This window comes from Garra rufa, chromosome 9, assembly GCF_049309525.1.
Source record: "Garra rufa chromosome 9, GarRuf1.0, whole genome shotgun sequence".
Taxonomy (NCBI): Eukaryota; Metazoa; Chordata; class Actinopteri; order Cypriniformes; family Cyprinidae; genus Garra; species Garra rufa.
In genome coordinates, this window is record NC_133369.1 from 22,260,092 (window position 1) to 22,276,091 (window position 16,000).

Below are 16,000 nucleotides of genomic sequence, written 5' to 3' on the forward strand. Positions count from 1 at the left end.
CAGTTATTTTAAATAGTAAAACTAATTCAAATGTTTACTGTTTTTGCAGTACTAAATGCAGGCTTGGTGAGCAGAAGATACTTGTTTAAAAAACTTACTGTTTAAAAACTTTTGACTGGTAGTGTATACATACTTTAACATTACATAATTGTGGCCGCTGGTCTCTGTCTAGGTTTCAGATTTCAGTTTTACTGTGCTTTATGTTTTGACAAATAACTCTACATTTGAGTCGCCAGGGGAGTTACCTCTCAGTTTCAGAGTCTCTCTCTCTCTCTCTCTTTCTCTCTCTCTCTCTCTCTCTGGATAAACGCGCAAGTACGGCGAGCGAGTCAGACGTGCGCAGACACACACAGAAGAGTACGCACATGTGACACATAACTACATTGTAAGTAGTCCCTATATTTTCTTACATGAAAATGCTGTTTGTGTTTTATGTATGTAGTAATTAATACTTGTGTCAGTAACTATACACAGTCTCAGAAAGAGTGGAACCGAATTTATACGTGTCTGAGTCAGGAAGTAACTGGACGGCGTTTCCCATTTAAGTTGAAAGTGATGGAAGCGTCTTTTATGGAATATCATGAATTTACCTGTTTGGTAATAAATAAAGTTAAAATGAATTGAATTCTGTATGTTCATACTAAAACGTTGGTCTGTTTAGTGCAACTGCCTGTTGAGTTACTTTAAATTAAATCTTGAAATCTTCACATCACCTGTGCAGCAATGCCAGTCTAAATGTATTGAGACCTGTGGTTACGTTCTTGTGTTTGTGTAATTTTTCAACATTTCTTTGAAGGCTATACAGTGCCCCCAAAAGTTTTTGGACCTTTTTTCCTCACATGAAATGTTTGAAAAGTTTGACAATCAATTTTTTTCGGTGTTTGATTTTATGTTTTTATATTCAATGCCATGATATTAATTTATAAGTGTTGCTGAAGTGTCCAAGCCACATTTATATACAATTTTCCTTCTCTTCTAAAACAGTGGTTGCAGAATGTCTGTGAATGCGCCCAGCAGCAGTGATGCATGTTTAAGCATCGTTCACAGCCTGATGTGTCACCGTCAGGGAGGAGAGAATGAGAGCTTCGCCAAACGTGCCATCGAAAGCCTGGTAAAGAAGCTCAAAGAGAAAAGAGATGAGCTCGACTCCCTTATCACTGCTATCACCACAAATGGTGTCCATCCAAGCAAGTGTGTCACCATACAAAGAACGCTGGACGGACGTTTGCAGGTCAGAGCACTACTGACATATTAATTACACTTAAAAAAATCAGACAAAGTGTGATCTGAAGTAACAGTTCACATGTAAAACCATGCTGAAATCTAACTAGCTATGTTGATTCAGCTGGTATGATTCTGGTCTGGCTGGTCAACCAACATATCCATGTGAAACTTAGCTGCCAAAACAATTCAACCACAACTGGTCAGTGACTTTTGATGAAGCTGGTTAACCAAGGAAGCTTAGTTAAAAAGTTAAACTAGTTAAGCATCCCAGACTGGGTACCAGCCTTCAAAACACAACATAAATGAGCCAGTGTTGTTATTTTAAACTAAAACTATTTTAAAAACTGTTAATTGAAATAAAATAAAATATTAAATAAAAAAACTTTTAAAAAAGTATGCAAAATTAGAAATGTTGACTAACAGCTAACTGAAATAAATTGGTAGTTGGTTGAAGTACTAAAATTATTAAAAAAAACTCTATATAGATATTACAAAAATCAAATAAGCATGTAACAAAATTACTCAAACTGAAACCAAAATGCTGAAAATAAAAATAAAAGCCGATTCAAAATAACAAATGTGAATACTGTAATAGTGGATGATACAAAAATAGCACTGAAACTTGCATGCTAAGCAATGCTGTTTTTTTTTTTCAGGAGGGTAATATATTGTATACAGGCTGTTAGTATCATGTTACACATAAATAGGCTGCTATTATGGAAAGGCCCAATCATTTTTCTTTGTTAATTATTTCACTGAATGTGACTGACATGGTGTAAACAGGGTATGTGGCCAGTTCCCCACTTCAAATGAAATCTGAACATAAACAATATCAAATAAAGCTCCCGCATGTCAGCATTAATTACATGTCAAAATACAGAAAAAGACACAGCAGATTTTTCCTAGAAGTTCCATGCCGCTTCCATGACAGACGTGACTGCACGCGTGTCATCTACGTTATAATGAATTTTCAAGAATGTAATTCACTTAAAAAGCCAGTTAACCCAAAAAGCATGCGTAAACACTTTTACAGACAAATAAACAGTCACATCATATCCTAATTGTTTCTAATACAGTGTGACATTTTGTTATGTGATCAGTTTTCACTTCTGAGACCAAAAGTCTGGCAGACTTTCACCTCGGTGGCGTTTATTACCATCAGAGGAGGGGAATCGAGGTATGAGTGATGGTAACATGGAAATCTTTTCTCCCAAAATAGTCATTTCATGATTTCAGAGAGAAGAGAGGCCCGTGGAGAGCGAGACAGAGAGTTTTCCCTTCCCCCAGCTGTAGACGGGGAGAGAGGCGGGTGGAGGGCGAGGAAGGGTTGTTTTGTCTGAAACACAGGAAAGGGGCGGGGCCAAGCTTAAGCCTGTCTGTCTCGCAGTCTGTGTATGTGGGAGAGAGACGACTGTGTCAGTATTTGAAGCATGAGCGCAATGTGTTCAAGTAGGGCATTTATGCAACAAGTTGTAAATGTATGTGTGCATCGGTTTCATGTCAAGCACAGCTATTAGGGTTTGTTAGTGGAGAAATGCGATGTTTATGAAAATGAGAGAGTTCTGAGAGTTTAATATGGTGCTCTGTCTGCGTGTGAGTTTGTAAAGCGTAATGGGTTTGGCAGCGGACCAGCTCTGTCTCTGTCTGTGCGCCGACTGTCTCCGCTTTGACTCGTTTCAGGAAGGTCAGTCTTCTGGGTGGAGAATTGTAAGTCATTCCAATAGCAAATGAGGTCACAGTATGTTGCCACTCACACATGATTTAGAGAAGATGGTCTGACATCAGACTCCAATGTTTCTTTGTACTTTTTATCTGCTGTGTTTTTTCTTCTTCTTTCTGATAGAGCATCCCTGACTTCAGATCTGTCCACCCATCCATAAAAGTTTGACCTTTCTTTACTCTTGTCTAGTTAATATGTAATACGGATGCGTTGTGAAGTAGTAACAAAAGTAACTAAACTTCTTAAAGAATTCCAAATTTAGATCTAGCTTGCTTCGTTTAGATAAAAATGACCTAAAATTATGTAAAAATGACCCTGATGATGATGTAAACTTATCTCTAAAACATATTTTCTTTAAAATGAAATATATCTAAAAATGTATACAAATTTAGACCACCATGAAAAAGTTTATATGCAGATTTTAATACATTTAGAAATGAATACTTCAATTACTATTCAAAAAAGATGCATTAAGTTGACCAAAAGTGACATTAAGGAGGAAAAATATTTCAGAATATTCTAATTATCAAAGAATCATAAAAACATGTATCAGTTTCCATAAAACTATTAAGCAGCACAAATGTTTTCAATACTGATAATAAGAAATGTTTCTTGAGCACAAAATCAGCATATTAGAATGATTTCTGAAGGATCGTGAGACACTGAAGACTGAAGTAATGGCTGCTGACAATTCAGCTTTTCCATCACAGGAATAAATAAACAGTACAGTTATTTTAAAATTGTAATAATATTTTTTAGTATTACTGTTTCTGGGTATAAGAGACTTCTTTCAAAAACATCTAACTCACCCCAAACTTTCGAACAGCAGAAGTATATAAAGAACATTTTAGCTAATTCACTTGACATTCTGCAAATAAAACATGACATTGATAGTAATTATTAATTTGAGCCCTAATTTTCACATTAGTTTTATTTTTAAGGTCTGTTAAATGATGAGAGACCCTGATTGTCACATTTTCCAGTTGTGTTTCACATCACATTACAGCAACAGTCTACTATTTTGTTTGGCACAAAGTGTAACAAGCACATCTATTTCTAAGCCATAAGTTATGTCTTTCTTCTTAGCCAAAATCATCAAATTAATTTTTCTCTTCAGAGAAGAATAGTTCTTTGGAATGGTGTTGGGACTCGGGACTGGGTGGAGAATGAATATGATACTGAGGATATGCGATTACCAGTGCATGCAGTCCAAAAAAAAATCAGTCAGTGCAGCAATAATAGCACTAAATAGATACAGGAAGAACCAAAAAAATCAAACAAAATTTCAACTGGATATAGAGAAGTCAGTAGGTAGAAAACCAGCAGGTCTTTTCATTGCTGAGTGTTCATAACTCAATCGCATGTAACTTCAAATGAAAGAACATGCAAGCCTCACAGTTGGTAACCCACAAAGCTCTAATTAAAGGTATAGTTCACCGAAAAATGACAATTCTGTCATTAATTACTTACTCTCATGTTTTCCAAACCCGTAATACCTTCATCTTCAGAAAACAAATTAAGATATTTTTGATGAAGTCCGAGAGCTTTCTGACCCTGCATAGTGCATAGATAACAACGCGAAACATTCAAGGCCCAGAAATGTAGTTAGGACATTGCTAAAATAATCCATGTGACATCAGTGGTTCAACCTTAATTTTATCAAGCCACGAGAACACTTTTTGTGCAAAAATAACAACTTTATTCAACAATTTCTTCTCTTTTATGTCAGTCTTTGACACGCATTCACACCAGTACCACAACTGCATTCCTCTGTTTGTGAACAAGGAGCAGCGTTTCCGGGTTCTCTGTGTTAGAACGCTGGCTCTTGTGTCAGCAGCACCACATGCATGCATCGTGCAGTGTTGCCAAGTCCACGTTTTTTTCTGCGGAATTGGGCTACTTTAACACTGTTGGGTTGTTTATCACGTTCGTAGGTTGAAGCAACCCCAATAACGTGCTATTGAATGCTATTTTGCCAGGGCAACCAAAAAAGTGTGATTACCACCCAGAACTCAACTTTTAATGGGGGGCCCTTAACTTCGAAACGCGATTGGGCTAGTGATATTTAGAAACCAAAAAAGTATATTTTACCCCCCTTCCCACTCTGAAATGCGATTGGTCTAGTTTTGAGTAGTAATTGAGTGGGTTTTGTTTTGAAAAAAAATGTGGCTACTGTGACACTGTTACTTTAACACTGTAGCTGCCGGCTGTTTTTCATGTCCGCAGGTCGAAGCAACCCCAACAACGTGATATTTAGCCCCTGAAATGCAAATTTTACCAGGGGAACCCTGTCAAAAAAATTTATTTTACCTCCCGAAATGCAATTTTTACCAGGGGCCCCACATTCTGAGTAGTAATTGAGTGGGTTTTGTTTTTAAAAACACTTTAACTAAAACTACTTTAACACTGTTGGGCTGTTTTTGACGTTCATGGGTTGAAGCAACCCCAATAATGTAATATTTAGTCCCCGGAATGCGATTTTTTTTTTTCCGGGGGACCCCCCATTCTGAAATGCGATTGGGCTAGTTTTGAGTAGTAATTGGGTGGGTTTTGTTTTGAAAAACAAAAAATTGGGCTACTATAAAACTGTAGCTGCGGGCTGTTTTTCATGTCCGCAGGTTGAAGCAACCCCAATAACATGATATTTAGCCCCTGAAATGCAAGTTTTACCAGGGGAACCCCATCAGAAAAGTGTATTTTATTTCCCAGAACGCAGTTTTTTCCAGGGGCCCCCCACCCAGATACACGATCGGGCTAGTTTTGAGTAGTAATTTGGTCAACTTTGTCAAAATTTGTCTACTTTAACACTGTTACTGCGGGTTGTTTTTCATGTCCACAGGTTATAGCGACCCCAATAACATGATATTTAGCCTCTGGAATGCAAATATTACAAGGGGAACCGCCACCCCGAAATGCAATTGGGCTACTTTTGAGTAATAACTGGGTTTTGTTTTGAAACCCTGGCAACCCTGGCACCATAGTACTCTCATGAACGTGGGTCGAAGACTGATACGGAAGAGAAGAAATTGTTGAACAAACTCATTATTTTTGCTTTCTTTGGGCACAAAAAGTATTCTCAAAGCTTTGTATAATTAAGGTTGAATTGCAGATGTCACATGGATTATTTTAACAATGTCCTTACTAACCTTCTGGGCTGAAACATGGCAGTGCATTGCTGTCTATGCAGGGCAGAAAGCTCTCGGATTTCATAAAAATATCTTTGTGTTTCAAAGAAGAAGAAAGGTCTTACAGGTTTAGAATGAAATGAGGGTGAATAATTAATGACAGAATTTTCACTTTTGGGTGTACTATCCCTTTAAGAATAATAATAATGTCACACTTTAAATGACTGTGTGAATTCATCCTTGTTGCAATACTGCATTTTGAGAATTTTTGTATGTTGACATCAAGTGTTTTCATTGCTTCTTAGGTGGCTGGGCGGAAGGGTTTCCCTCATGTCATATACGCTCGACTGTGGCGATGGCCGGACCTTCACAAGAATGAACTCAAGCATGTCAAGTTCTGTCAGTATGCTTTTGATCTGAAGTACGATAACGTGTGCGTGAACCCCTACCACTATGAGCGTGTGGTGTCCCCTGGGATTGGTGCGTATGTTACTAAAAACACAAACTATGAAACTACATGTTTTTCACTTTTACAATTTTAGAAAGGAAATATTTTGATAAAGAACAGGCAGTGTTTTGAACATCATTCTGTCTAGATGTTTTGGTGGTTTTTATTATATAACGCAGTGTGCAATGAATATTTAACTCTATCTTTTTTTTCTTTCTTCTCAGTGGGATTCAGTTTGCCAAACACAGGTGAGTGGAGCTCTGAGTAAATAGTGGAGGACATTAGCACTTGTGTTTTTTTCTCCACATGTGAAAGAATGTCTCAAGCATTCATCTTGGTTAAATACTGATGGCCCTGATCGCTATGCTGCTGGCAGCCAGCCTTTAATCAGACAGAGACTGCCATAAAATGTGTCAGATCAAGACATGCAAGGACTCGCCTCGCAGTAAAAGAGACAAACAGGGACAGGAGTTTGGAGAGGAGCTCAAAGATGTTTTGACACTCGTTCTCATCCCTCAGGCAGGCTGATAAAAGAAGAGCACATACATGACTGCATCCAGATGGAGGGTCCATCGAGTATGACCTTACAGCAAGACCATCATCCTCCAGATCACTACAGCCCACAGCCGCTGAGACTGATGTCCCCAGAGCCGCCCCAGCGGACCCCTTCCTCGGTTACTCTCTACCCCAGCCTGCCCCTCTCTCCACCCTGTAAGTACAACAAAGCATGGACCAAGGGGTTTTGTTGCAAACCAGTGTTGGCAGTATAATTAGAAAAAATGAGTATACATACATGTAATACAATTATTAGAAATACCTCATAATGCAATTAGATGATTCTAACATGATGTCTTTAAAAAATAATAATGTTTTTATAGGAATGAGATACTGAAACAGCAATGATCTCATTTTCTTTCTGTCTAACTCTTTCTAAAGCAAGTGCATCCAGGTTGTCAATGCAGGTGGAACGCCCTGAGGGATTGTTGCAGATCGCCTCACCAGCAGGACGTGCCTTGACCTCCAGCTCTCCACCTTCCACCCCAACACACAGTCACGCACCCACACACAGCCAGCCTTCGTCCCAGCAGCCCTCCGTCAGCCAGAGTGAATATAGTACCTCAAAGCACACACAGACACAGGGGTCTTACCACAGTGAGTTCTTTTTTAGGGTTATATTTTCACTATTCACCTTGTTGAATTTTATCCTTAAGATTTCAGCAGTGTTCATCTGAATGACTTGTAAATGAAAGTAGTGTTAAGTCATATTAAGCGTGTTTAATTTTAAACGTCTCAGCAACAACCTGGACAGGGACCAGCACAGCCTCCTATACTCCTACTGGACCACAGCATAATGGGCGGAATCATCAGCAAGCCCCTCCCCCTCACACTAGCCACTTCTGTATGTACATTTACATGTCATGTCAACACATATAGATAATGATCATTGTAAAATAATTTAATAATCTCATATGATTAATAAATATATATAAATGCAAAAGAGTCATTAAGATTTGTTATGTTTTTTAAAGAAATATGTTCACAAAGGCTGCATTTATTTGATAAAAACAGTAATATTGTGAAATATTATTACAATTTATAATAACTTTTCTATTTTTAGATTCTATTTTAAAATGTAATTTATTTGTGTGATGGCAAAGCTGAATTTTTAGTTTGATTTCTTTAAAAAAAACATCTTTCTGATCTCAAACTTTTGAACAGTAAAATATATAAAATTTTATGAATTCATGCATTTTATTTTTTATATGAGATTTAGAGTGTATATAATAAATAAAATATATTTTGAAGCAAAGATATTTTACATAAAAGGTGTTTACATATAGTCCACAAGAGAAAATAGTAGTTAAATTTATAAAAATGACCCCGTTCAAAAGTTTACACCCCTTTGATTCTTAATACTGTTATTACCTGAATGATCCAGCTGTGTTTTTTTTTTTTTGTTCATGAGTCCCTTGTTTGTCCTAAACAGTTAAACTGCCTGCTGTTCTTCAGAAAAATCCTTCAGGTTTAACAAATTCTTTGCTTTTTCAGCATTTTTGTGTTTTTGAACCCTTTCTAACAATGATTGTTTAATTTTGAGATCCAACACTGAGGACAACTGAGGGACACAAGCGCTCACTGTTGCTCCAGAAAGAAGCACAATGCATTAAGAGCCAGGGGAGTCCCTCAGTTGTCCTCAGTGTGAAAAGATTCATTGTTGGAAAGGGTTCAAATACACATAAATGTTGAAAAACCAAAGAATTTGTGGGACGATCTGGGACCTAAAAATTTTTCTGAAGAACAGTGGGCAGTTTAACTTTTAAGGACAAACTAGGAGCTCATGAAAACAGCTGTGGATCATTCAGGTAACAACACAATATTTAAAATTAAGTCTCTTGTGGACTATATGTAAACTTCTTTTATGTGAAGTATCTTATTCAGGTCAGTACTAAATAAAAAATTACATGCAATTGTACGATCCCTCCTGTTTTGGTAAAATGATTAATATTTTGCAGATTCTGCAAGGTGTATGTAAACTTTTGACTTTAACTGTATATAATAATGGCTCTCTGTATAAGGATATAACTGTATTATATACTTCTCAATATCATCGTATCATTGTGTCATTTTTATACTGTTATCAGGGTCTCAGCATCATACACCAGCCTCATACCCTCAACCAGTTTCCAACCATCCAGGTACAACACACACAAACACACACACACCCATTTACATAAACCACACTCTGTATTAAACCTGTGTGTCATTGTGCACTACAGGCCCAGAGTTCTGGTGCTCAATCTCATATTTTGAGATGGACGTACAGGTCGGGGAGATGTTTAAAGTTCTAGCGAATTGTCCTGTTGTGACGGTGGATGGATATGTGGACCCTTCGGGCGGAGACCGCTTTTGTCTGGGTCAGCTTAGCAATGTTCACCGAACTGATGCCAGTGAGAGGGCAAGGTCAGTGTACACTCAACATAATAATTATACACATTCAGTCATCGCTTTTTAATTCAGCTTTTAAACACCTGACATCTACTCAACAGGCTTCACATTGGTAAAGGTGTTCAGCTGGAGTGCCGTGGGGAGGGGGACGTGTGGATGCGTTGCCTCAGTGACCATGCTGTCTTCGTGCAAAGTTACTACCTGGACAGAGAGGCAGGGAGAGCGCCAGGGGATGCAGTTCACAAGATCTACCCAGGAGCCCTTATTAAGGTACTCCTTTAATGACAGCACTCATTAGCACTGCTTTCTTCTTTGCAATTAAATCAGACATCAAAACCAGAAGGGGAACAACTTTGTGCCAGTGCATTATAAACAACTCTTTTTTTTTTTTAAATTGTTCCAGGAAACAAGCATAATCATTAAAATCAAGTTGTATACAAGGACTGTCATATTTGGATCAATCAGAGTTTGTGAACTAAGAACAGTTTGTTCCTCCAGGTGTTTGATCTTCGTCAGTGTCACAGGCAGATGCAGCAGCAAGCAGCAACTGCGCAGGCAGCTGCGGCTGCACAGGCTGCAGCAGTGGCTGGGAACATCCCGGGACCTGGCAGTGTTGGAGGAATCGCTCCAGCCATCAGTGAGTTGCTGGTCCCAAAAACATTGATTTTCCAGTTAAAAGTGATCCCAATTTCAACAATCTGCTTAACGATTCATTTTGGTTAACTTTGTGGTGCTACTCTTTCCTGAACTGCTTTTCAACAGCAGTGCGTTGACTCTAAAGCCCCACAGCAAAAGAAGTAATTTACCCAATTTTGCAGTCTGAATTGTACGTGTTGTGATGAAAAGCATGTGTACATCTAAATAATCCCAAAGCAGTTCTTTTAGTAAATCAAAAACATCCAGCTCGATCAGTGTAGTTTGATTCATGAACAAATTACTCTTATGATTTGGTTTTTTGTAGTTAATCAAAAACATAAAGCTCAACGAGCATAGTTTGATTCATCTACAAATTACTTTTATCTACTGGCTCTTTTTAGTGAATCAAACATATACAGCAGGGGTCATCAAACTTGATCCTGGAGGGCCGGTGTCCTGCAGGGTTGGAGCTAAACTCTGTAGGACACCGGCCCTCCAGGACCGACTGTGGTGACCCCTGATATACATCTTGACCAGCGTAGTTTAATTCATTAACAAATTACTTTTATGAACTGGCTCTTTTTAGTGAATCAAAAGCATACAGCTCAACCAGCGTAGTTTGATTGATGAACAAATTACTTTTATGAACTGGCTCTTTTTAGTGAATCAAACACATACAGCTCGACCAGGGAGGTTTGATTCACGAACGAATTTGCTTTTATAAACTGATACTTTTTAGTGGATCAAAAACATGCAGCTCGACCCATATACTTTGATTTATGAACAAATTGCTCTTTTAAACCCATTCTTTTTAGTGAATGAAAACACATACAGCTCGACCAGTGTAGTTCGATTCACAAACTAATTGCTGTTATGAACTGGATATTCTTTTGAGTGAATCAAAAACAGACAGCTGTAGTAGTTTGACCCATATAGTTTGATTCATGATCAAATTGCTTTTATGAACCGGTTCTTTTTAGTGAATCAAAGACATAGCTCAACCAGTGTAGTTTGAATCATAAACAAATTACTCTTATGAACCAATTCTTTTTAGTAAATCAAAAACAAACAACACGACCAATGTAGTTCGATTCACGAACAATGTAAACGTAAAAACAGCTCGAGCAGCATATTTTGATTCACAAACTATGGACTCTTTTAAAATGGTAATTTTAACGAATGATTCAAAAGACTCATATTCCTTTATTAATTTAATAGCAATTGAACTCCATAGATTGGTAATTATTATTTAAATAAAAAAATAACATTTTTGTAATGTGCCAAGCTAGAAGGTTAAATTTTTCGAACTGAAAAATAATTTTCTTAATATGTCATCAAAATTAGCACTGTAATGGAAATATTCCCAAGTGAATCTAGTGAATCTTGAAATAATGCCTTTTAAAAACGTCCTGTAATATGCACTTTTCCTTACACATTTTCACAGGTCTGTCGGCGGCAGCCGGGATAGGTGTGGATGACCTGCGGCGTTTGTGTATCCTGCGGCTGAGTTTTGTAAAGGGCTGGGGACCCGACTACCCTCGACAAACCATCAAACAGACACCGTGCTGGGTGGAAGTTCATCTACACCGTGCCCTACAGCTGCTGGACGAAGTCCTGCACACCATGCCCCTCGCTGACCCCGGACCTGCTAACTGACCCACAGACAACAAAATATACAAGCCCTGTCACAAAAACTGGGAGAACGACAGAGAGAATGAGAGACACACACCTGCACAGGCAAACAGTGACTCACAATACCACATACACGCATTAGCCTTCACACATACAGTCTTTCCACAGCCTTGGCCAGCAAAGTGCCTCTGAACTGACCAGTGTTTAGTCCACTCTCGGGTGCTGTTGACTTGGTTGTCACAGCAACACAGACTAAAGGCCCTGCTGATGAATTCACACTAATGGAGGTCCAGAAGAGGAAAGTCAGCTGGTTAGAGAAGTTTACTTCCAGAACAAAATTTTACAGATAATTTAAGGATTTAAGGATTTTTCTCCATATAATGGACCTCTATGGTGCCCACGAGTTTGAACTTTCAAAATGCAGTTTAAATGCAGCTTCAAAGGGCTCTAAATGATCCCAGCCAAGGAAAAAGGGTCTTATCTAGCAAAACGATCGCTTATTTTCTTACAAAATGTACAATTTATATACTTTTTAACCTCAAATGCTCGTTCTGTCTAGTTTTGTGTGAACTGTGTATTCTGGTTCAAGGCAGTTAGGGTATGTCGAAAAACTCCCATCTCATTTTCTCCTCCAACTTCAAAATCGCCCTACATCGCTGCAGAAGTACCAACCAAGTGTTTACAGTAAATGCGCAAGGAGGGTCAAACGCCCTTTACAAAAAAAGTTAAAACAGCGATGTAGGACGATTTTGAAGTAGGAGGAGAAAATGAGATAGGAGTTTTTCGACATACCCTAAGTGTTTTGAACCGGAATACACAGAGTTCATGCAGAGCTAGACGAGACGAGCATTTGAATTTAAAAAGTATATAAAAATTTTTTTTAGAAAATAACATAATTTCACTAGATAAGACCCTTCTTCCTCGGCTGGGATTGTTTAGAGCCCTCTGAAGCTGCATTTAAAATGCATTTTAGAAGTTCAAACTCATGGGCACCACCAGTGGTGTAGTGGTGCCTAGAGAAGTGGGTATGCACTTCATTCCTTCATTTATGAAGCGTATACCCACATGACTCTCGGCAATCTCTTCATTAGAGACGCTTTGAACTTACTATTTGTACGCATTCGTTTACTCCTTGGAAAAGTTTACAGAGGTTCACTGGTTTAACAAATTTCTGATCGTAAAAACCTGCTTCTTTTTATTTTTAAGGTATTGTTTTCGTTATTATGTACTGATTAAAATGACTGGGGTGCGGGAGACGAAGCGAGCGCAGGCGCATCAGGTCCAATCATCCAATATATTTCAAAGCAAGCCGGCGCCACAGTCCTTATTGTTTTGTTTTTAGCGAATATTTACATTTATTCAAATATGACTGGATGTGGTAGACTGTCATGATTTTGGCTAATGCGGGACACTGAATGATGCGCATCAGAGGGGATTTAGAAGTGGGTATACGCAAAGCTCCCTCATAAAGAAGTGGGTATACGCCGTATACCTGCGTATACCCTCCACTACACCACTGGGCACCACAGAAGTCCACTATATGGAGAAAAATCCTGAAATGTTTGCCTCAAAAAACATAATTTCTTTACGACTGAAGAAAGAAAGGCATGAACATCTTGGATGACAAGGGGGTGAGTACATTATCTGTAAATTCTTGTTCTGGAAGTGAACTTCTCCTTTGAGAGGGAGAGAAACATTCAAATAGCTGAACATGTGATAAGATTCATATGCTTAATCCTCAGAGACCCTAGCCCTGATATTAATGAATGTCCTGGCTTTCCCAAGCTTTATAATGACAGTGAATGGCTTTTGAGATTTTAAAGTCCAATAAAGTGAGTCCATCCATCATAAAAAGTACTCCACACGGCTCGCGGGAATTAATAAAGGCCTTCTGAAGCAAATCGATGCGTTTGTGTAAGAAAAAAATCCATATTAAAACTATAAAGGTCATTTTTAGCTTCATGAGAAAGTGCCATTCCAGTGGATGACGTAATTGGGTATTATTTAATTGCTTTATACAAACATTACAATTCTACTGGGTCTCTGAGGGTAAAGCTCTGAATCAATCTGATTTATCATAGTTTGTAAAGTGGCAGCTGATCTAATGCATTAAAAAAAACAGCTACAGGACAGAGAATATGCTGTATTTTACAAGGCAGTATATTTTATCTGACAAACCTTGAAATGAGACCAAAGACTCAATGTAAAGAGATCAAAGAATCTGCAGTTTTGACAATCGACTTATGAGTACCATAATAGTTTATAATTCAGTGATACAAAGATAAAAGTTTTGTTAACAGTGGGATTTGTCTGCTAGGCTATACATGAGGAATATTAAACAGTCAGTGCTAAACTACGTGCCAAAACAGTCTGACACTTCCATGCATGCTGAAATGCCTTTATAAGCCATGACACTGAGACAGAAGTGAGGACATCTAGGGGTTATTTCAAGTATTGCATTCACTCATACACAGCCTTGCATTTTAGACATGGGATACCTAAACTGTTTAAAGCTCTATATAGTACAAACTGTATTTAATTCAAGGATTCTGTGGGAAGATGTGCTATATTGTGAATATATTTATGACAAAAGGGAGATGGGTTTCCTAAATTCTCTTTGCCAAATTCCTTTTGCTTAATGTAGGATGTGTGTTCCAGGACCCTTATCCAGCACTGCTTCACCTGTGACTATATTCAAAATACAGCATTTGAGTGCCTTATTGCTTCCAGAAAACAGTCACTACAAAATAACAATACTAATATCCTAAATTCATTACGCAGCATTCATCCGCTAGATGATATATGACACCTGGCATAACATACTAACAACATTCATAGATAACAACTTTCTTGGTACTTAGGAATAGTTCACCCAAAAATGAAAGTGCTGTCATTAATTGGTCACCCTCATGTCGTTCCAAACCCATAAGACCTTCGTTCATCAAAACACGTTAAGATATTTTTGATCAAATCTGAGAGCTTTCTGACCATTCATAGACAGCAAGGGTCCTACCACGGTCTAGGCACAATTTTTATTTATTTATTTTTTTCGCACATAAAGTATTTTCATAGCTTCATTAAATTACGGTTGAACCACTGATGTCACATGGACTATTTTGTCAATGTTCTTAAGTCTTTCCTAGACTTTGACCGCAGGACCCTTGCTGTCTATACAGGGTCAGAAAGCTTTCGGATTTCATCAAAAATATCTTAATTTGTGTTAAGATTAACGAAGGCCCTTCTGGCCTCATGGGATAGCAAAGGGTCCATGGAATGGGAATTGTTAAACTTTTTTGAGATTGTAGCCTAAGTTAATATTTCAATTATTTAAGAACAAATTTGCATGTTCACAGTTTTCTGTTAACTGTTAAAGGTCACGAGACATGCAAGTAAACAAATAAAAACTGTAACCCTTTTTTAATTCATTAAAAATTCACCCTTGTTTTGATTTTAAAATTATTTTAACGTTGCAATTTTAGGATTTTATTTATTGTTAGCTTTTCATCAACACATGAAGCCACTGCAGTTTTCTCATTCATGAACCCCATTATGGAAACACCTGCAAATGTATCAAGAATATACAATTTTTGGACATCCTGCACATTTAACATACTGCTTTTTGCATACTGTTTAGTAGGGAAGTATGCATATTCCCATATGGGTTTTTTTCTGTTTTCTGTTACATTACATGTAATCTTTGAAGAAAATACATTGTTCTTATAGTATGTGCAAAGTAGACTGAGCTAAAAAAAATGATATGAAATGATTTTCAGTAGGATTAGGAATTAAGGATTAGGAATTACTGTTATTAATTTATCAATTTTGTCTGTTTTTTACTAACTTTAACACTTGCACTACCAGTCAAAAGTTTTTGAACAGTATGATCTTTAATGTTTTTAAGGAAGTCTCTTCTGCTCACTGAGCCTGCATTTATCTGATCCAAAATACAACAAAAGCAGTAATATTGTGAAATATTTTTACTAATTAATATAACAGCTTTCTGTTTAGATATATTTTAAAATTTAATTTATCCCCGTGATCAAAGCAAAATGATCACATGATCATTCAGAAATCATTCTAATATGCTGATTTGCTGTTCAAGAAACATTTATTATTATTATTAAACAGTTGAGTACATTTTTTTCAGGATTCTTTGATGAATAGAAAGATCCAAAGACCAGCGTTTATCTGTAATAAAAAACTTTTATTTAGCAAGGAGGCTTTGAATTAATCAAAAGTGATGATAAAAACATTTATAATGTTACAAAA

At 37.5% G+C, this 16,000-nt stretch overlaps 1 protein-coding gene across 1 annotated transcript; it reads left to right on the forward strand.

The window, feature by feature from the left end:
• The first annotated feature begins 994 nt into the window (after positions 1-994).
• Positions 995-15,130, forward strand: smad10b (SMAD family member 10b). The gene is made up of 11 exons (XM_073846789.1): positions 995-1,231; positions 6,375-6,549; positions 6,742-6,765; positions 7,037-7,228; positions 7,454-7,669; positions 7,812-7,916; positions 9,160-9,213; positions 9,295-9,478; positions 9,565-9,733; positions 9,962-10,100; positions 11,544-15,130. The coding sequence occupies exons 1-11, from the start codon at positions 995-997 to the stop codon at positions 11,753-11,755; spliced, it is 1,707 nt and encodes a 568-aa protein (XP_073702890.1). The 3' UTR covers positions 11,756-15,130.
• Positions 15,131-16,000: the final 870 nt, after the last annotated feature.

Bases quoted from the DNA above. Each gene is read 5' to 3' on its own strand.
- smad10b (XM_073846789.1), top strand. From the start codon at position 995: ATGTCTGTGAATGCGCCCAGCAGCAGTGATGCATGTTTAAGCATCGTT. The intron at 1,232-6,374 runs GTCAGAGCACTA...ATTGCTTCTTAG, and splicing joins CGCTGGACGGACGTTTGCAG to GTGGCTGGGCGGAAGGGTTT. The intron at 6,766-7,036 runs GTGAGTGGAGCT...CTCATCCCTCAG, and splicing joins ATTCAGTTTGCCAAACACAG to GCAGGCTGATAAAAGAAGAG.